General features: G+C 36.0%; 1 protein-coding gene across 1 annotated transcript in view; it reads left to right on the top strand.

The window, feature by feature from the left end:
- Window positions 1–4,388: 4,388 nt before the first annotated feature.
- The window catches only part of LOC107700500 (rho GTPase-activating protein 29), a 48,912-nt gene continuing 30,366 nt past the window's right edge, over window positions 4,389–22,934 (top strand). Inside the window, exons 1-2 of the mRNA XM_016502172.1 lie at window positions 4,389–4,504; window positions 11,227–11,577. Coding sequence (XP_016357658.1) covers window positions 11,307–11,577 — 271 coding nt within the window. The 5' untranslated portion in view covers window positions 4,389–4,504; window positions 11,227–11,306. The remainder of the gene's footprint in view (window positions 4,505–11,226; window positions 11,578–22,934) is intronic.

Below are 22,934 nucleotides of genomic sequence, written 5' to 3'. Positions count from 1 at the left end.
TCGGTTTCAGTGGGCGGGGCAGACATGAATATTCATGAGTTTCCCGGACATGCGCGTGGAACACTGAATTTCAGTTCACGCTCCTTGTATCTCAGTAAGTTTAATGGATTTTTTAATTTTTTTTTTAAAGGTAAATATATTTACAGTGTTGCACAAACTACATTTGTTTATCATTTCGTAACAGTTTATAATGTTTTTATTAGTTAACAGTGCACGTTTTGTGCAGTCGTCCCTGACTGAATGATTGCAGGCATTCTTTGTGTAATGTTAGGATAAAGCACAGCAAACTTCAGCTAGTTGTAGCCTATACATTGATTTCAGTTCTTTGTGCTATTCATTTGTAGCTTGCGATGCTTTAAAACTGTGTCTGTTATTAGTTGTTATCATTTGTTGAATACATCACTGCCTGCAACAAATGAAATAAACCTATATAAACGTATCTGTGCACATATATTTTTTTTGTATACTGGTATGATGATCCATGTATTAACTTACCCCGTTCAACATTCTCCATGTTGTCTGGTTGTGAATTGTCTGCAGTCTGGTTGTAAACTATGAGACAATCATACACGGCTGCAAAAACATGTTGCTGAAATTTCATCTTTTTTTTTTCTCCATGTTTCCAATGTAAAATAGTTAAACATTTTTACAAACAAATGTACATTTACCAAGTAAGATTATCACAAGGTTTAAGGTTCCATTTACACAGTGAAACCAAAAATCCCAGAAAACCTGGATGATTACAGCTACACAGGTTTCCAATAGTAGCGCAGATCCAACTATTTCAATTATTTATGTTTATGCTCTTCTGTTACCTTTTAAGTTTTAAAACGGTCATATTCTGGCAATGAAAGAAATAACATTCACCACCATATCAGTGGCCTAATAAACATTTTGCAACCTACACTGATCAGCATATTAGAATGATCTCCGAAGGGTCATGAGACACTGAAGAAAAGTTGAGATCTGACATCACAGGGGGAAAAAACCTTTATTTTAAATTGTAAAATTATTTCACAATATTAATGTTTTTTTAATATTTTTAATCTGATGCAGTTGGTGAACATGAACAAAGAACCTTACTAATACAAACCCTTAGAACAGTATTGTAGCCTATATATCATCAAAACAAGCACAAGCACACTTATGAACATTTGTTAATAATTTTTTTTAAACATGAAATTAGTTTCTTATTCCATTCCATAAAATGCAGTGAAGTATTCGTTTTCTCGTTTACAGTGTACCAAATGTAGGCTACATTTTAAACTTTTGTCCATACAGTTTAGTTTAATCCAAAATTGTACTTATTAAAGGAACACTTTCATGCTTGTGTGTGTGTGTGGTATTAAATTCCTATTCATTTTGTAAATATAACCTAAGCCTAACAATCGCAGAACAAGAAAAGAACAATCACACCAGGATAGATGAAAAACGATCCACAAATACAAGTTTATTTCAGCTGTTGTACTCAAATGATAACAACTAACAACAGACACAGTTTGAAAGCATTGCAAGCTACAGCACAACGAACTGAAATCAAAGTAAGTTACAACTAGCTTAAGTGTGCTGAATGTCTGCAATCATTCAGTCATGACGAATGCACAAAACGTGCAAACTAATAAAAATATTATAAACTGTTACAAAATGATGAACAAATGTAGTTTAGGCAAAGGTTTGTGCAACGCTGTAAATATATTTACCTTTTTTTAAAAATATTCCATTAAACCTACTGAGATACAATGAGCGTGATCTGAAATTCTCAGTTCCACCTGATTCCACGGCATGTCCAGGAAACTCATGAATATTCATGTCTGCGCCGCCCACTGAAACCGAACATCTTGGAAACCGAAAATCTCGTAACACCGGCTGTCAGGTACTTACTAACAGGGTTGGGCAAAGATACATCAAAATGTACTTGAAAATAAAATACCAAATACCTTAATTTTAAGTGTATCAAAATAAACTACAAAATACAGCAGCCACACCATGTATCAAAATAAACTACTGTATTTTTGTATTTTAAAAATACTAAAACAAGGGAGCATGACATTTCTTCGCAAACCTTCCATCAATTGGCCTGTTTGATCTATCCCTTCACCATTGCACTGACATGCAATAAATCTGACCAGTTAACAGATCAAATATTCACATATCCCTGTGATCTCCCAGATGAAGGTTAGTTTTAAAGTAATCAACAGTTTAATGTTTAAGAGTCTGAGAATGGCTCATAATTGTATCTTAATTTAGTTGCTTGGTGTTTGCCTACTTTGCATCAGCAACACTGACTCAATGACAACCGATGGCACCTGTTTTCATAGCAACTAATTTCTAACTAATTAATAATTTGAATGTTAATCATAAATTATAATAATATAATTTGTGTCAGGCAGTCATTCATGCAATGGTATGCAAAATCATGATCCTACTAAACAGCTACTTCCATTAGGGTACAATATTCAGCAATCACATATTTATTTATCAATCATCGGACACCTATTTGGAAGTTGGAAACATTTTAACATTACAACAATTAAATGATCAATATGTTTTGATTTTAAATGTAGCCAGAAACATAATCAGAAAGTAGCAACTGAACTTGTCAAGGAGTATTAATCCAACTCCAACCACTGAATCTATTGAGAGCCATTGAAGTATAGAGGACACGTACACATATACACTTATAAGTGCAGTTGCACCAGGCACATCACTTGCTATTGCTCATTCATTCATGCTTCCTTTTTCACTCCAACATTCCAATAATTCCTGCCCACTAAAAGCTGCATGGATATGTTCACTTACCCCGACAGGCCTATCTATGTAAACGATTTAGAAAAAGTTCCGTCGATTTACACCTTAATCGCTATTTTTCCCGTTGTCAGTGCTCTTTTGTTCTTTCATGTTAACTGAAGGCAAATCGGAATGATGCACTATTTTAACTTTAATCGACAAGTACAGTTGACCATGACATCCTCACCTTATCTTATTCCAGTAAAGTCGCTCACTCAATGCTGGATGGAGCTGTACAGCTGCAGCTCACGTGATGGATGTAGGGGTTGGGAAGTGTATCTGAACTAAATCAACACGCTGATAAGGAGGTTGACTGGCACAATGTATTTTATGTATTTTGAAAATACAAAAATACATACATATATATACACACACACACACACACCCATATATATATAGAGAGAGAGCGAGAGAGAGATTAAAGTATGCATTTTTTATCATAATATAGCCTTGCTGACATGCTGACGTTATGCCTAACATATCACTCTATGTGATCAACATCTCACTCACTGTTATCTCTAAAATAAAGCACCTTTATTATTACTGTACATTTCTCCAGTCTCAGAGCAGCACATGTAATTTTGACGAGAAAAACAAGCGGCATGATCTGCCGCACTCCACCAGCCAATAGGAAGTTTGCTTTGAGGTCACGTGTTTACGTTTTGAGTCAGTCAAGGGGTTGGGAAGTGTATCTGAACTAAATCAACACGCTGATAAGGAGGTTGACTGGCACAATGTATTTTATGTATTTTGAAAATACAAAAATACTAATCTTAAATGTATTTAAATACAAATTACATTAGATTTTTGCCAAAGGCTTTAAAATACTAAATAGTATTTTGTATTTCAAATACGTATTTTAAATACATGTATCTGAAATACTGCCCATCCCTGCTTACTAACAGCCGCCATGTTCAATATGAAACCAATCAGGAAGCGACGGCGGGCAACGAAGGACCCACGCGGTGGATTTCCTCTTGTTTTTTTCAAAGCACGACTGTTAACGGGGAGTTTCTATAGGTCTACACATGCCTAAGCTCATACGAACACACATAAACACACATTAGAAATATCACACACACGGACATAAATACACAGGTAATGAAACTTTCAGCCGCAAGGTGTCGGCAGAGTCACGTCATTCTTCAAAGGCGCGATCAACATTTCTATTGCTAAGCTTTTGATACGTGCTGCTTTTGTTTTAGAAATGTTTTTATTTTGTAGTGATAAACGTGTATTAGAGTTGCGATTAATAATTAATTAGGATAAACTTTATATTTCACATTTCCCCCATCTTTTCTAGTTATAATGGGATCCGTTTCTCTGTGCCAATGTCTCTCTTGTTTATTATACTGATATTATTATATTCATTTGTTTTTATTTTTAAGTCCACAATTTGATATAAAAATATGTGTTCTAATTTTTTTATATTCTACACTTATCAGTGTTTTTTATTATTAAATAAAAATATAATTTATTATTATCAGTGTTTTACTTTTCTTTTTACTGCCTGTATTTGGTAATTTATATATATATATATATATATATAGGCCTATCCAAATGACCAAATACAGGCAGTCTCAGCAAGTTTTTATCTCGTTAGTTGTGATGTGAAGAGCGGTCCGTCTGCGAGCGTCTCTTTTGAGCTTGTTTTATGGATTTACAAGGGATTCAACTAAATAATTCTGCAGCATGATGCTCTTCATGAACTATTCACGTAAGTACCACTTGTTTGAGACGCTCTAAACACAGCAAATAGTTGTTAAAAATGTTTATGTGTGAAGTGGTTAGCTAGCAGCGCTAAAGTATAACGTTAGCTATTAAGTGGAGAACAGTTACTGTATTGAGAGGTATTAGTTATTAAACTCGGTTTGTCACATCATATGTGCTCCATAACAGTCAAAAAATTATACACTTAATCAAAATACAAGATTTTAATAATACATAAGTGTGTTTTAATGCTTATTTTATGCTCCGTTAAAGAGCCAAGCCTGTCAAGCCAAATCTGTACATTTCATTTGGACGTAAATCTATTATTGGTCATATTCAACCTCGTGTCCGTGTTTTTCCTGTCCATTTCCTCACGTAACACTGAACACAGGCACAGGGTTAGTTTTGAGTGACAGTTGTCAAGCCCCTGGTAGATGATAAGATCGGTGCATTACTCGCATTCTGCGGCAGACATGCCTTACCTGTAGACAAAGACAGTCACGTAATCATAGTGCACAAGAAAACAGTCCTGACTGCAAGAAATGCATGTGAATGGATGATGCATCCGTAGATAATAGGGTCAGGTAGTCTGAGAGTCTTGAGTTCTAGTTGTTCCTAGATCATCATAATGATAACGCAGAGCTTGAATGAGAGCCCTTTTGGGAGCTGTGGAAACTGGTTTTAAAATTAAAGTTCCTGTTTGCTTAGAAAGGCAACCCTGATATTTTGATAAATTTATGACATGTCAGCATAACATATCCTTTCAGTATGTAAATGAGGAGAAATGTGTGCTTTAGGTGATGTTTTTATATCCAAACTAAATCAAAATTCACTTAACACACACACATACCTAATCCATCAGGCTTACAAGAGTGAGTTATAGATCACCCTTGTGGGAATTGAACCTACAACCTTCAGTTAGCACTTCAGGTTGCTATTTTTTTTTTTTTTAAACGCACATACAGTCAGATTAGATTCTCAATGCATGGATTTCATTCTACATCAAAAGTGAGGAACAAATTGGGATTTATAACGGCAGAAACTTATGTGAAAGTATTCTCATGCATATGCCAACTAAAAAGCATGCGTGCAAACTTTTTGCACACTTTTTGCACACTCATATAACTGAGTTATATAATTAAATTAATATAAAGAGAATATAATTAAATTAATCCATCATGATTTATAAACATGATTTTTTTTAAGATTTTGAAAAAAAAAAAAAAAAATCCTCTTATGTTCATCAAGGCTGCATTTATTTAATCCGAAATATAGTAAAAACGTTAATATTGTAAAATATTGTTACACTGTAAAAAGCGATCAGTTGACTTTACTTAAAAAGAATTGAGGAAACCCGTTGCCTTAAAATTATTAAGTAAATGAAATTCATGCATAATTAAAAGAAAAAAAGTTAAGTGAACTTGACAATTCTGAATTACATTAACAAATAAACAACAGAAAATGTGTTATGGTCACTTTATTTTAAGTTGGACTAACGTAAATTCATTAAATTGCTATTAAAAGTGTGAATCTACTTAACTTAAAACTAAGAAGTTACTCTGAGTTCTGTCTACTTACTTAAATTGAGGAAACCCGTTGCCTTGAAAAAATTAAGTAACCACAACTTATTGTATTTGTGTAATTACAATTCACTTGAGACTGATTTGATGTAATCTTATTTTACTGATTTATTTCTAAATGAAAATTGAAGGCTACTAATTCAATTTTCAAAAATACAAAATTGTTCAAAACAGACTGCACACAAACATTTCCATGAAGCATTGTCAAAAGCAAGTTAACTCACCCTTATTTATATATAGCACTTCATACAATACAGATTGTGCCAAAGCAGCTTTACATTGTTAAACAGGAAAATAGTGTCAATAAGGCAAACCAAATTCAGTTATGCAGTAAAGCAGCTCTAAAAAGAGGACAAAAGTAAACAGTCAATATTTCAGTTAAAGTCAGTGCATCGTTGGGTTCTCATTCATTTTTATTTCAACTGCAATTAACCAATTAAAATTCTGGTACATTCAAAGATGGTACATTCATTATTTATGCAATAGTCAAGTGTTCACATACCTGAATAATATCTGCATGCACAATAATGAAAAGTACACACATAAGGGCCTCCATATACAGCAGAGTCTGATGTGGCAGGTGGAACTGACTTCAGTACAGAGTAGGCCTGGGCGATAAAACGGTATCGATATTTATCGATGGTACACCTTCTTCGATATCAATAGAAAAAATGTTCGATATAGTGCACGATATAGGCACGTGCTATGAGCGACGCAGACAGCACACACAAACACGAGCACATGCTGAATTGAGCGCTGTGCCTGCCTGTGATGAGGAGATTGTGAATAAAGAATGAATATTAGTCGATTTTAAAATAAACATTTGCATTTGAATGTTAGGTGTGTGTGCATCAGTGAGCGTCATCAGTGGCGCGTGAGATGCAGTGATGATGATGTAAGTGACGTTGTTGCATTTTAATGTTTTGTTAGTGTAGCCCACGAGACGCGCCGCTGCTGTGTTATGCATTCAAAATATTAGAGAAATATAGAAGCTCAATGCGGAGAAGATCTTGAATGGGTTAAAACCGAAACCAAACCATTCACACAGAATGCATTAGGGTTGCACCGAATATTCTCAAGTCTCCGATGAGAAGAAGAGGTGGCTAATGCTGGTGTAGTGTTGTCATGGTACCAAAATTTCAGTATTCGGTACCAATACCAGTGAAAATCCACGGTTCTCGGTACCAATTTCGGTACCAAAGCAAAACACAAAAGGGTTGACCGGGTACTCGGTACCACCGGTACTTAAAAAAACCTGGTACCGTAACGTTTTCATTTTTTTAGTACCGACTTGGTACCGAAATACCAGGTCTTTTGACAACACTATGCTGGTGGTTAGGTTACTGTATGATGATTGAAATCGCGAAAATACCTCAAACGATTAGTAAACAAACTGCAGAATGTTATATTTTCTAATGCACGCACGAATTGCATGTATTCTGACAGCGAATTGCATGTATTCTGTGCCAGGGTTCAAAGTCCAAAGCGCGAGGAAAATCTGCACTAAAACTGTGTTACTCGTCAGTTGCTTGCTCAGTAACATTTTTGTGATTTTTTTTTAAAGGCATGTGCCAATGTGATATGTGCGACAAACATTTTCCCAAATTCGTAATGAGAATCATTTATAATTATAAATCTGCATGCTGTTGTCAACAAAAAGAATCACTGAGATCTTCCTGCGCATTTCTGCCAAAATAAAAGCAGAGAAAAAGCAATAACTCCATCGACATTCATAAATGATAGTATTGTAATTTTACTGTCGTTATGTAAAATAAAATAAAAAAGTAAGACAATAATAATGATAATAATTACCCTACAACAGCCCTGTTAATACATGTATTATAACATTCACACATAGTGTTCAAATTGGGATCTGTAATATATTCTAATGCTTTAAAATAAGTATTTTCTGCTCAGCAAGGCTGCCTTTATTTGTACAGTAAAAAATTCATGCCTGATTCAAGTCTCAAAAATGACCAAAAAATATTATTTTACTAATTAATTTTAAGCTAAATTGTGCTTTGTTGGTATAATGTCTGCTAGAATGTAAAAAAAATGTTCAGTGTTAAGTAAATATTTTTTAATTGTTGTTTTGTAATTGATTTTTTATTTGAAAAGTAGGACAAAACAGTAAAAAGCACATTTTGGCAATTTAATTAATGCAATTGTGAAAAAAAATGGCAAAATAGGCCTACATGGGGGGAAAATGTGAAAAACTGTGTTCGGCATTCGGCCCAGTGTTTCATTTTGTTCGGCTTCGGCTTCGGCCTAGAATTTCCATTTCGGTGCATCCCTAGAACGCATATTCAGCACATTTTTAGACGGACAAATATGACTGCTGCACTCGCGTCACACAAGAGATGTATAGAAAGCCATGCAAAGTTAAAACAGTTTAAACTTTTAGAAAACACTATATATATTTGATTTTTATGAGTTAATTATATTTGATTTTTATGAGTATTTGATTTATATGAGTTATATTTGATTATATTTGATATTTATGAGTTAATTTAGACGTAATGCACGTTTTTATAGAGTTACTTGCTAAATGCGCTGCATTATTTTGCTCATTGCGCCCTCCTGTGGCCACGGGAGACAATTAGACCTATACAATAAAGACCTATTTAATCTGCATATAAAACATTAGAAATGAGATATGTTTAATTTTTATTGTGTTTGATTGTTAAAAAAAAATATATTTGTTGTTTGTCTCAATAAATTGTGTTAATTATAAATACAGTGGTTAAAAAAAAAAAATTCTATTGCTTTTTGTTTTAAAAAAGGTTATAAAAATGTCAATAATTATCGATACAGAACGATATGAAACATTATATCGTTGATCAATTTTTTAGCTAGATCGCCCAGCCCTAGTCCAGAGGTTGTCGCAACATCTGTCTTCACGAACTGCCCTGAAACACAATTGAAATATAAACGATTATTATAAATATAAATATAGCTTCACAATGCTCATTTTGTCTTCTGTCAGACTGATTGATATTTAGTCTTTACTGAATCTTTTCAGTGTGCTTTTTAAAATTATTTTTAAAATTTTAAACGCCTCTCACAGAATCGCATGAGTGTCCGGGATCCACGACAAAGTCTAACGCATTTTACTACAAGAACAAACACTTCACACCAGATGAAGTTTTGAAAATTAAATATATTATTGTAAAGTTACGTGTTTTAGTGACCAATTTAAACAACTAAAAGGGACAAACATAAATTTACCTCAGACTGTATCTTGGACCACCTAATGTTACTTGACCTCACGTGCAAATTAACCCACAGGGATATGTAAAATAACAAAGAGCGGAATTTGAAAACTTATTAAACACAGAACAATATAAATTTAGAGTGAAATTTAACATTACATGGACAAAACGACAAATAAACGTACATTTATAATGCTTACCTTTAGCTAAGCACCCATCCGTCTGTCTGTCAGATGACCGTTACGGTTAGAAGAATTTCAAAACTGCGTCATGTTAGTGAAGGCCGCTGGGTCCCATCCTCTGTAGGTTTTATAAAGTGTCCTCAACGTAAAATAAAATCAATTACATACAGAATCTATCATGGTGGTATTATCTTCAATCTTTGGTAATATACAGAAATAATATCTTCCGTCTTCGCGGTTGCTTGCGCCATCATGTTTAATTTACGTCCCTTCAGAATGAGACAAGTTAATTTCGCGGCTAATTTTAAAGGGTTTATTTTGCTTCAATTACCACCTGACAACAGTTAAACATTACCATTACAGTGTTTTTGCTTTCATATTTATAGACTGTGGAAGTAAATAATTTACCGCCGTTTGACTACGAAAAAAGCACGCAAAAGTCTTTTAAAAATGCCCACGGTGTCACAAGTGCTCGTGCTCGCATGCGTCTGTCGGAACTCGGAAGCGCATATATTTACTTGCCGGTGTTGTGCCGAATTCTGCACCCCTGCCAGATTATGCACCTCCTAGTTGAAGTCGCTACCTGATTGCCTAATCCCAACCCCACCCCTAATCCTAACCCCTCCCCCACACCTACTCCTAAACCTACCAATACTAGGGGGTGCATAATCTGGCAGGGTGCAAATTTCGGCACTACACCGGCAGTCCGCCAAAATAAAAGCCTGCTGATTTTAAATTTGAAAATGATGAAAATTCATATTAAAAAAGAAGTAAATATTAGCATTTTATTTTAAAGTTTACTATATAATAATTGTATTTGTATTTAATACTCCCTTTTTATTTTAAAATATTTTAAATTATTTATAATAGTATTATCACACTTTATTATTTTATTTAAAAAAACTAACTAAATAAACTGCAATATTATCTCTATTATTTATTTATTATTTATAGTTATATATATATTTATTTATTTAATGCGTCACACTATGTGTAGTGTAGTGTAGAGCAGCCTTCACTTCAGTCATCAGTGTCACATGATCCTTCAGATATTATTCAGATTCGCTGCTCAAGAAATGTTTCTTCTTATTATTAATGTTGAAAATAGTTGTGTTGCTTAATATTTTAGTTTTTTTAAGGATTTTTTTTTGTTCAATAGAAAGTTCAAAAAAACAGATGTAATTTGAATTAGAATTTAATGTATCCTTGCTGAATGAAAGTATTAATTCCATTATTTTTATTTTGACCTACCCCAAACTTTTACTGTAAATGCTAATATATCACAGTTTCCACAAAAATATTAAGCAGCAAAAACTGTTTTCAAAAAGTTTCTTAAAGGAATAGCTCACCCAAAAATTAAAATTCTGTCATCGTTTACTCATCCTCAAGTTGTTACAAACCTATATACATTTCTATCTTCTGTTGAACACAAAAGAAGATATTTTGAAGAATGAAGGTAATCAAACAGTTTCTGGTTCCCATTGACATCCACAGTATTTTTCCATACTATGGAGGTCAGTGGGGACCAGCAACTGTTTGGGTTAGTAAATGATGACAGAATTTTTATTATTGGGTGAACTATCTGCTTAATAAAGAGATATTTATGGGCATTGAGTTGTTGCATATTTGTTCATAGGAACATTTGGTAAACTGTTCACATTTAGGATCATTCTGCACATTCTTTAGGATCTTTGGCTCTGCTATCCCGTATGCTGTTTTAATTGATCATTAATTTATCATCTTTCTGTCTTGCAGTACCTTCAGCTCTCCACTGGCAGGAGGGCGCTTGGATCAGCGGCTGAGGCGGCTCAGTATTGGCAGAAGCGGCTGCTGGAATGTTCCGTCAGGGCAGCAACAGTGGGAATAAGCGCTTGACAAGCGGTGCTCGTCTCTCCCAGCCCAACATCCCTGTGTCCCTGTCCCCCGGGTCCAACAAAACGCTAGAAATGGGCCGCAGCTCTAAGACGAACCCTCTCAGTGCTATGGGCCTTGATCACACCACCACCACCCCTGGAGGGGACCCTGACTACATCATGCAGCTGGTCAATGATGTGCGCACGTTTTCTGACGTGCTCCTGAGCCTAAAGGAGGCTTTTCACTCCAAAGGTGAGGTTCTACTTAACGCTTGCTTTTAAAAGTGCTTTGTTGCAGCTGTGGTTGATCTTGTGGTATCGCTTTTTATGACGTATCAGTTTCTTTTAAATGTGTATATGGGTCAGTCCATGCTGATGTCGAAGGTTTGTAGGCTCTGTTAGTGTTTCTCATTCCCATCACTGGAGGAGTGCCACGTCTGTCAGGATGCCACTGGTAAACTCCTAGCTATCCTGCTGAGAGTGTTTCTCTCAGTGCCCCCCACCCCCACCACCTCGAATAGATGTGACCACATGATACACTGAGCCTGTTGTTAGTTATTTCTGTTTACTGTTTCAAGGTACTTTTTTGGAGAACTAGGCCTATGTGTTCCTGTTCTGCATTATTGGAAACAGCTAGAAGATTATGTTCCTGTTAGATTCTTTTAGAGAAACAGTTGCTATGATGAAAGATTGAAAAGCCGCTATTATGTTGTCTTTCACAGTAAATACAGCATTTATGACAGAGCTCTGGAGTATAGATAGTGACTGGCCAATTATGGTTTGTGGTATATACATATTTAGATACTTTCCCATCTAAGAATAGCCAAACTGTCCCACCCCCAGCAAGGGAATTGTTGCTTTTTTCTTTCCAAAAAGCATTTCACCACCTTAAATGGGGGTCAGCTGCAAAACAAGTGCGGTAGCTATATATTTGCTATTTTTGTCTTAAATATGTTTATGTGCAGCACTGTAAAGGATTTTGGTTATATTAAAGCAGTAATTCATCTTTTTAAAATGTCTTTTAAACACTTTTCCAATTCAAGTTCAACTAACAGATCTGCACTAACATTAAAATGTGTGAGGTCATATATTTATATGATTATATATTCAGTGGCATAAAATGGTCTTTAAAATGACAATAATATCGCTTAACGCAATTATTTCTGGGGCAATATATCGCACAACAAAAAGTTGTTATCTTGACAGGCCTACGGACAGATAATAGCTCACTAGCTCACTACACTGTAAAGAAACTTCCTGTATTTCTCACAAGAAATTGCACAAATTCAAATTGCTTAATTAGCATGACATTATATGTATTGCCAAAGCATTACCTGAAGTTGGTAAAAAAAACACAATCGTTATCAAAAGATGCTATTATAACATCAATACTGTGAAATTGTGGCAGGTGGCCATAACAAAAACACAAATACCAGCAAAACAAATGGAATGAAAAACCCAGATAAAGATTTGGTGCATATTTGAATGAATATGAACAGCTAATTCTGTTTCCCAGTAGTTCTATCAGTGCAAATGGGATTCCAGCTGCTTTTATTTCAACTGTTTGGTTAAGTATTGATGAGTGAGATTCTCCACACCACCCTCTGTCAGGCGGCCTGGTGACACTTCCCACAAGCACATGCTTTTGACCTCCCCACTCTTCCTCCTCAGTGGAGGAGATGCTCACTGACCCTCTAAATGTATGGATTCATCCTGTCTGCACGGAGATTGATCATCACAGCTCTCCTCGCCTCCCTGGCTGTTATTTTATGCCAGCTAGGATCTACAAGCCAGCCAGGAGGAACGCTACAGGAACTCATCTTCGTGCTAATTTGCTCTGTAGTCTGAATGCACATCACACGCGAGATTTTTGAAGCCACAACGTGGTTCATTTAAGCTAGAAAACTAGTGGGTTGTAAAGTGTTTATCAGAAAACTGCAGTCACAGTACTTTTTCCGTTAGTGTTTATGTTGACGACTATGAGCTTAGCTCATCACTTTGATCGGTGTGACCAAACTCTTCTCGTCAGTGATTCCTCCTCCGCCATGAAGCCCCCTCCTCCTGCATACCCTGCATTCCTTCAGAGCACATGTTCACTTGTTGCTATGGTGCCTTCGATTGACTGTTGTTAGGTGTGCGACACATGAAAATGACTCTTCCTCGCCGAAATTTCAGAATGTTTTCAAAGGCACTTTTCACCTCAGTTGTGGTTGTTTGACTTTCTGGCAGCTGGGGAATTTTTAAGAAGTTCAAAGTTGTCATAGTCAAATTGTTTTTAAAGGGTTAAATGGTTTTGTACCTTCCTTACAGATCGACATCTTTCCTAGTTAAATGCAGAAATGGTTCCTTTTTGTTGTTTCTTTTGTCAAAACACATCAGAAAGCCAAGCCTAGTGTATTTTTTCTTTGAATCCAACATTGAGATGTTTTTAGTGTAATGTTAAACTCCTGTGACAGTTGGACATTCAGAAGGGTGGGATGTTTTTACTGGAAGGGCTAAATATCAAATAATTCCCTCTGTGATTTTAGAGAAGCACGTCCAGAGCAAATGACGCTCATCATGTGGGTAGCTGAAAGAATGTGCTGTTCTGTTGTGAAGAAGAGTTTCTCTTAAGTGCTCTGAGGTTGAAAAGTGCCGTGATAACAGCCAGGAAGTCTTTCATTCTTCCATGCACTAGGTCTGTAGACTGATTTAGTGTAATTCAGATAGCAGCACTGAGTGTTTGTCTTTTTTATAAATGTACGGAATTGATTCCAGGTGAAATTGACTTTTTGTTTGTTTTGACGCTACTTGTTTAAAGTGTACTACACTACCAGTGACAAATTCAGACATAGCTAGTCATTCTTTATTATTACGGTTTCCCACAGTTTATAATAATAGTAAAGTCATCAAAACTATTACATAACACAAATTGAGTTAAACCAAAAACTCACTGCGCATTGTCTAGGCTAGATCACAGTCATTTTCACAACTAACTTCATGAGTTGCATCATGGGAGGCTTTTTATACTGCATTAAAGCAGTTCATCTATGCTAGACATTTGTTGGCTGCTTGTCCTTCTTCATTAGATGAAATAATAATCATAATTTTAATTTGCAAAGAAACGCATAACATTTTTACATTAATTTATAAAGGTCATGAGAAACATACATTCAGTAAAATGTGTCCAAGTTTTGAATTTGTAGTTATATTACCATTCCAGTTTATAGCATCTGAACTAGGCATATAAAATATCAAGTAATCTAAGATTTTTCCCAATTTATCCCTGTTTTATTTTTATTTTATTTATTTATGAACCTGTGAATTCAATCCAAAGGATTGATTTTTTTAAAAGACTTTCTCAACCCTTAAGCGTCCACACAGAACCAAGCAAAACGGTCTCAAGTTTAAAATTAGCTCAAGTCTTTCTCTTTTCTTAGACATGGTTAAAAAGTGGTCTTCCAGTAGAGCTATTTTCCTCTGGTCGTAAAGCTCTTATTATGGCTCTCAAAGATTGTACACATAGGCCAGGTACACACTGCAAAGTTTTGGGAGTGACGACCACATTTAGATGCAGGACTACTATCACTGGTACTCGAAGTATGACTCTCTTGAGTAATATATGGGTTTCCCCAAGACCACAGGCCTTGTGGGTGACACTATGGTGCAGAGAGACAGTATCAAAATTTGTAATCGAGTCTAGACGTGTTTTTGTACCATGTGAGTTTCACTTATGCCGAGTTCACACTGCATGATTTTCAAAATCATCGGATCGTTGTTTTCACACCACGACTATCTGGGGTAGCATTCAGTTGCTGCTGTGTTCACATTGCACGATAGATCGGCGACAGGAGGTTACACACTGCATGACTTTACAATAGGAAGAATCGCCGACAACTCTGTCTGGTCCGCAAAATACGTTTCACAACCAAATGCACGCGAGCAGGGTTTTTCCTGGCTTAAAATGAGGCGGAGGTGGTACCATCCTGATCATGTGCACACAATGTACCCACCCTTCAACTGGCTGAAAACAAACACTTTTAACACGCAACGTATTTTAGGTGCTATAATAATTATATGATTGAAGAAAATGACAATTATAAAGTTGAACATGAAATTAAATGAAACATACCAGCTAAAAGGGGCCCTTTTGCAGTATAGGTGAACATATAACGTTAGGTTGTTAAACATTTCATGAAATTTAAAATTTTCCACTTTATCCACTCCTTTATAGTCTCCTAGTCCACATTGCATTGATCCAATATACATTTATCCACTTAAAGTGTCTTTCTAGAAAACGAAATATTTTCTTACAACCTTGCGTGAATTCTTCTGATACATCATTAAAAGCAATTGCAGCAGGGTAACAGGTGCATTAGAGCTAACATTAGCACCAAGCTAAGACTTTTTATAAAATTAATAGTAAGCTTTTACTCAAATCTCACTTCAAACCAGCATCAAGTGTTTGTAATAACGTATTTGTAGTTTTTTATACTAAGCTACCAGCTCGGCATTTCTCATGTAAACATTCTTTATTGTTAAGAAAACACCCCAAATCTCATTAAAATAACATACAAACCATATACTGTTGTAATCGTGTGTTAAATATAGGGCCCTATGAAATCTGTTTTATTTTTTCCCAAATTCCGTTCTAATTTTTCTAGAATCCTTTTTAATGGTTAAATTACATTTTATTAATCAAAAAGCATGTCTAATTAATTAAAATCATGGAACTTATACAATGTCACATCAGTTTATTAAAAGTTTGACAAAAAATTACATGTTTAGGGCCCTATGAAATCTTTTATTTTCTTTCACCATATGTTTTATTGTTACCAAATTCGGTGTTGTAGCATGTCTAATTATTTGAATGCATAAAAACAACTTAATTTATTCAGATTTATTCTTAAAATAAGCCTCATGAAATGTTTTCTTTTTCATCAGAAATTCTGTGTTTTGTATCCTGTTACCGAATGAAGGCATAAAACATTAATTTAATTTATCTTTAAATTATTGAAAATTAAACTTTTAATTTTTTTGGCAAACAAAGGGGATTTACTATTAAAATTAAAACATGGAATAAATGTTGTGTTTTTACTTTAAAAAAAATAAAGTTTTAATAATTTTAGTTGTAGTAGTAGTATGTACATTCTGCTGAACAAAAGTAATATATTTCTGCTGCAATGTATTCAAGTTAAACCGGACTTTTATTTTGACGGGTTACCGTGAATACCTTTATATTTCTGTGTGTATATCATATGACGCTAGTTTTACTCAAATGAAATGGTAAAAATACTCATGAAGTGACTCTCAGAGCAGTTCTGGAGTTGTTGTTTGTGTATTTCTGTCCTCATTTAGTGAGATGACAGATGCTGAAATCACCACGAGCATCGCGCGCTTCAGTGTGTGTGTAGTAAACAGAACCGCTTTAAATGAGTTAATGCTCATCAGATCGTGTAAATCAGTGGAAAATTAATAGAAATTATGATTCTGTGTAAAGAAATATCAAGTAAACTTGTATAAAAATATTAGTATTTTTCCAAATATGACTTAAAAGCTCTAATGGAAGCAGTTCAGTGACGCTTGCACGTGACTGCCTGCCTGAGTTTTGTCAACAACCAGAGGCGGCACAAAATTTGGCGGAGACAGCCGCCTCATAATTCTCTATGCAGGAAAAACCCTGGTGAGAAGTGATAAGGAAATAACTAGGGATGCACCGATACCGATACTGGTATCGGTATCGGGCACTGAAGTTGAGGTTTGCATGAAGCTGGGTGACAGCACGCCCAAGAGACTACAGGCTGTCATTAAGGCTAAGGGTTGCCCGACAAAGTATTCATAGTTAATAAATACTGTCATACTAACAGCTGTCTGAATAATTTTTGGTTGATTGTAATATGATATATGATATATATAACTTTATTGTCAGACGAGTCTGAAATTTTTCTTGCATGACAGTATCTGTGTTTACAACAATCAACATCCTTTAAACAACAACATGCACTTCATCCACACACAAACAAAACATAATATACATTACACTCCCTTAAACATTACATTATGCCTTACCCTCCTACTACACTCCTACAACTACCCATGTTCACATTACTCTTGATTTTTGATTAAGTGTCTTATTCAACTCCAGGATCGCCTGATGCACAAAAGAGTGTTTCAGCCTAACTTTGTTGAATCTTGGGACTCTGTACCTCCTGTTTGATGGTAATAATTCAAACTCATTATGCAAAACATGATTAGGATCAGAAACTATCTTGTTAGCCAGTCCTAACAAATTATTATAATAAGCTGAATCATAGAGCTTCTCAAGGGGCTGACCTACAATCCTTGAGCAAATTTTTAATTGATTGAACAGCTTTGTTTTTAGCATAACAGACAAACTCCTATACCAAATGGAGTTGCAGTATTGCAGTACACTCATTATCACAGACATAAAGAACAACAGAAGAATCTGCTTTCTTACTCCGAATGACCTAAGACGACGAAGAAAGTAGATTCTCTGCTTTGTTCTTTTACAGAGAGCGTCAATATGATCTTTCCATGATAACATATCGTCAATCATCACTCCTAAATACTTGTATGTTTTAACCTGTCTGATTTTTCCATTATGAATAAAAAGGCGTTATATAATTATCAGATGTAATCTATTACATACCTTTCTATCAAAATTATCTAACATTATCAAGATGAATTTGTTCTGACACAGTTTAACTCTGAGTTCTTGTCATATTTTATTACCATTTTCTAAACTATAGCGAATAAACTGTGATAATGTGAGAAATGTTGAAGGTGTCTGAATAAATTTTGGTTTGACTGTATCTATTTGATAAATGAAGTTAACCAACTAACATTATACATACCCTTTTGGTTTCTGTACCCAATATTTAAAAAAATGTACAAATGCAATAAAAATATCGGTATCGGTACTCTGTATCGGCAAGTACCAAAAATAAAAGTATCGGTATCGGGCGAGTACTGGAAAAAGTGGTATCGGTGCATCCCTAGAAATAACGCAAGATCAAGCTGATATTGTGGTCTATAAGTCCTCCCCGAACAAATTATAACAAAGATGTTCAAAATCGCAGGCGATTCATTGCCGATTATGAACGTGATTTTGCATAGCTTGTCAGTGATCTACGGCTCTGTGTAGTAAATGCCGCTCCATCTGAATGCACGTGCTGGAGATTTACTACTAATCACAGAACCAGCTTTACTGACGAGATGCGCATGAAAATCACATTCGATTATTTGCACAGCCCTAATTCACAGGTGTCGGCGATTCTCTCAGATCGCGTCTTTGATAATTCACACTGCGTGATTGTCACTCGCGTGAACGAGCACCGATTTGCCTTCGATTTCGGGCATTTGTCGGCGATTTCGCAAAACCTGTCGGCGAGTGAAAATCAGGGCATTTTTGGCTTATACTGTATGGGTTTGTTCTTTATAGACATACAGTATTAATTTTATTTGTACAGATCTTAAAAATTTGATTTTAAAACGTCTGCTGGTTTAAAATTTAAACAGCCAGTCAGATGGTGGATTTCATTTATTTTTATTACATTAGATGTAAAACAAATCAAGGTTTCAGGCATAAAAAGAGTGTTTTGTCATAGCTGGCCTGGTGGATGAATTGTTTTCGTGAATGCACCAGCCCGTTGGAGTTCTTGGTACAGAGGCCCCTTTGGCATATTGTAGTGCTGTTAATCTGGGTATATGGACAAAACCCTCTAAATTGAAAAAGTGAAAAAAAGACACCCACCCTCGTGTAACGAGATTGCTTCACAGAGTTTTGCGGGTGGCACCATTGCCGAAGCCGATATAATGGCTCGCTGCATTTGTGAAGTGGAGAAGAGAGATTTGTTGGGCAGTAACTTTCCCACTGAAGGTGAGGGATGTTTTTGTGTGGGCCTGTGGTTGGGTAGCATTTCCTGGGGTGTGGATTTACAGCCGCAGTTCAGCAGATTGGTCATGGGGATGTGCCAGTTGGCCCATGAAATCCTAGCAAAGTACAGGGCCATCATTAGTGCTGGATGAAGAGCGTATTTTTTGGGGGTACACGTCAGATGAAGGCCTCTCGATAGAGGTTATTTTGATTTGGCTGGATGAAATATGTAACAACTGAATTCGAACATAAAAAATGTTACTTATCGGTTTAGTGTGCTGTGTTTGTTTACCTTAACATGCTAATGGGACACTCCAGTCTTTGCTAATTTCCTGCACTTCAAAGAATACTCTTTCTGTTCCCGTAAAAGAGAAGTGTTATGGTGTGAGGAAGGCTGACAGGCACAACGGCAAACCCAGAGCCACTTTCTCACCGGTGAATCACAACAGAGCGTCGCTAAGCTCGTCTGCCGCTTTGGGCAAAGCGCAGCTAAGGCAGGTCGAGACGTGCCTATTGATTACCTGTTGTTTGCAACAGAGGAAATGCCAGCAGCTGTGCGTAAAAGCTTTGATGTGTGTGATTACATTGTGTGAAGTGGCTAATTTTCTAGGAAACATTTGGAACATATGCTGGAACAAAAAACGTACAATCTATTTTCTCAGGAAAAGAGTGATGTTTTCATTCCTGGCAGTAGCAGCCTTGTAACCTGTAGCCTACATAACATGTAGCTGATGTTTAATTGACTAGCACAAAATATCATTACTAGTGTGAAAATAGTTAATGATAGGATTGGGAAATTGAACACATTCATTTCTGCATTTAATGTGGACAGTTTAACGCCTTATCTGCATTTTCTGTTGCTAGCATTAAAAATGGCATTAAACAAATGTTATTTAAATTATTATTTATTATTATTTGAATAATAATTTTAACTATTTATTTTTAATATTATCTACAATATTATTATTTTTGTTATGTTGATTCCATATGAATTTGGGGAATAAATGTGCAAATATATTTATTACAGGTTTTAATGTTAGGTGCGATTATTAGAGAAAATGTGTGATTTAGTTGCTTCTTTCGATGATTATAATGATTTGAAATCACAAAATTTGCTCAGATATTTGATTTCAATGCTGCTTCTGTTGCTAGAGTTTTAAAAAATACATGTAATGAAATATTAATTAAATGATTATATATTATTTTATTAATAAATTGCTGACAATTAATATTTAAATTATTTTATAATATTGTTCATTTTTGTTCAGATAATAAATAATAATAATGAATGTGTTTTTTTAATATTAACTACAATATTATACTTTCCTTTATGTTGAATTTATCTTAATTTGGTAATTAAGTATGTACTGTAAGTATGTTTATAATCAGAAAAGTGTGCGATTGCCTAGCAGTTATATCAGTTCAATAGAGGCTGATTGATTATAATGATTTGAAGACATAAACATGGCTTGGATTTCATTGTAGATCAGAGAGACCTTAAGCAAAGTCAGATGAGTCCTGTGATCAGTGTGTCATTAATTTGATGGACCTTCAAGTCTGTAATTCAATAACATCCTGTTGCATTTTGTCCCTGTGAGCTAAGGACATATTGTTCACAACTTTAATTTGTCAATTTAACTTGCTGAGATCTAAAAAATGTGTCCGACCAGTCAGCGACGTGTGTGTGTGTTCATGAGAAAGAAACTGTGTTGACTTTTTTGCAGATGGGACTGAGATGTGGGATAGGGGCCGTTAGCAGTCTTCGTTCTCACACTGTAGTGTGAGGCTTGTTGGCAGTTGGGTGAGATTATGTTAGCCGGCTCTGATCAGAGACAGCGGGGTGGGCGAAGAGCACAAGTGAAACATAAGGAGACTGAGCATGAAGCGTGGCTGGGCCAAAACGCAGGCCGAGCGTGGGAGGGACGGCGACTCGCTGCTGGAGCTCCCGGAGTGAAATAGACCCAGGACGGAGGGCCATCAGCAGGTGGCTCGTCCCGAACAATGCGTGTGTGTCTCTCTGGCGGTATCCCCACCGAAACAATGCCCCTCAGTTCCCCCTGAGCAGTTTTCATGCATACTTTTTAAAATCCCATTGTTTTGACATCACTGAAGTGTTTGGGGGCCCAGATGATGCATTATTCATAACAGAGTGAGAGCGGGTTTGGAGAACACCGGTTGCTACGCTGGCATGAAGACATCCCGGGACCCCAATCAGCTCTGACACATGACATAGTCCCCTGTGTGGTGGGCCCCCATTGGGCGGACGCAACATTCCATCAGTCTTTTGGGGGGTGGATCAGTCCCTGTCATTGAAGCGGGCCTGTCCTGCATGTCAAGCCACACTTTGATAAATCAAACATCTTTGAATACCAAAAGTGCTTTGGTTGTGCTTTTCAGACTGGGCTGAAAAACATCATCATTAAAAAAAAGCTTAATCAGAGCAGGCATTTTGGTCTGTGACCTGCTGCTTGACCCCTCACCAGTAATTAGGAGGGCAGTGAGGGGAAGACCTGAGCTGGGGTGGGGGCTTCTGATGGAGGCCTTTTGTCTGAGGGACACTTCAAAGTCAGAGAGGAGAGAGGACACTCTTGACTATACCTGGGGCTAGAGCCACCTCTCCTCTTACCGCACTGGAATCTTCTAATCCTGACGGGTCAAAGTAAGACGTGCACCTGGTCGCCCAGGTGGAGGAGGGAGGTCATTGTGTTGTTGTGATAATGAAGGATCTTTTAGTGACCTTAATACATGACTTTAAGATTTGGCTTTTGTGAATACTGGTCTCTTGCCCTAAATCACAAGATAAAGGCCTGGATGGAATAGATTTTTAGTTCCACTCACATCGACTCCCAGAAAAAAAAAAGTGTTCTATTTTGTCCAGTTCCTGGCTGTAATTTTCAAGTTTTGTCCAGCTTCCTCCCACAAAAGTCCACAGATAGATGCCTATACAAATATATGTATATTCTGTCTCGTTCTGATGCCATAGACATTTTTTTTCAATTATTGTTCCTCTTCAAACTTCACCTTGCTGCATTTGTTGCAGCAGGCAATAGAAAGGTGCTTACCCCTGTTGCCATGTTCAATCAAAAAATATCCAGCCTTTCACCTGTAAAGCAGTTATTTCTGTGGCTGAATCGACAAATAACACAAATATTTCAGTGTTTTCCCTAGGTTTACGGCACAACACAATTCTGTGTTGTGTATTTACATTTTGTTTTAAGGCATAAAACATTCATTTAATCTATCTTTTAAGTAATGAAAATTAAACAAATTTTATTTTTTGGAAAATAAAGGTCATTTAATATTACAATTAAAACATTGAAGAAATATTGAATGCTTATTCCTTAAAAATAAGGTTTTAATAATTTTAGTAGTAGTAGTAGCAGCCTGTTACGTACATTCTACTCAACAATAGTAATACATTTCTGCCAATGCCCTCAAGTTAAACCGAACTGTTATTTTGACGGTTTGCCGTGAATACCTTTACATTTCTGTGTGTGTATGACATGATGATAGTTTTACTCAAATGAAACGGTCAAATGCTCATGAAGTGACTCTCAGAGCAGTTCTGGAGATGTTGTTCATGTATTTATGTCCTCATTAGTGAGACGGCAGATGTTAATATCACCGGAAGCGTCACGAGCGTTTCAGTACGAGTACTACACAAAACCGCGCGTCTGCGCCATTCATTAACACAGAGACACACATAATTCATATTTAAATATGAATCGTTTTGC

Source organism: Sinocyclocheilus anshuiensis, unplaced genomic scaffold (assembly GCF_001515605.1).
Source record: "Sinocyclocheilus anshuiensis isolate Anshui unplaced genomic scaffold, SAMN03320099.WGS_v1.1 scaffold718, whole genome shotgun sequence".
NCBI classification, from domain to species: Eukaryota; Metazoa; Chordata; class Actinopteri; order Cypriniformes; family Cyprinidae; genus Sinocyclocheilus; species Sinocyclocheilus anshuiensis.
The sequence above is the reverse complement of the archived record's forward strand: the minus strand, read 5'-3'. Positions and strand labels throughout refer to the sequence as shown.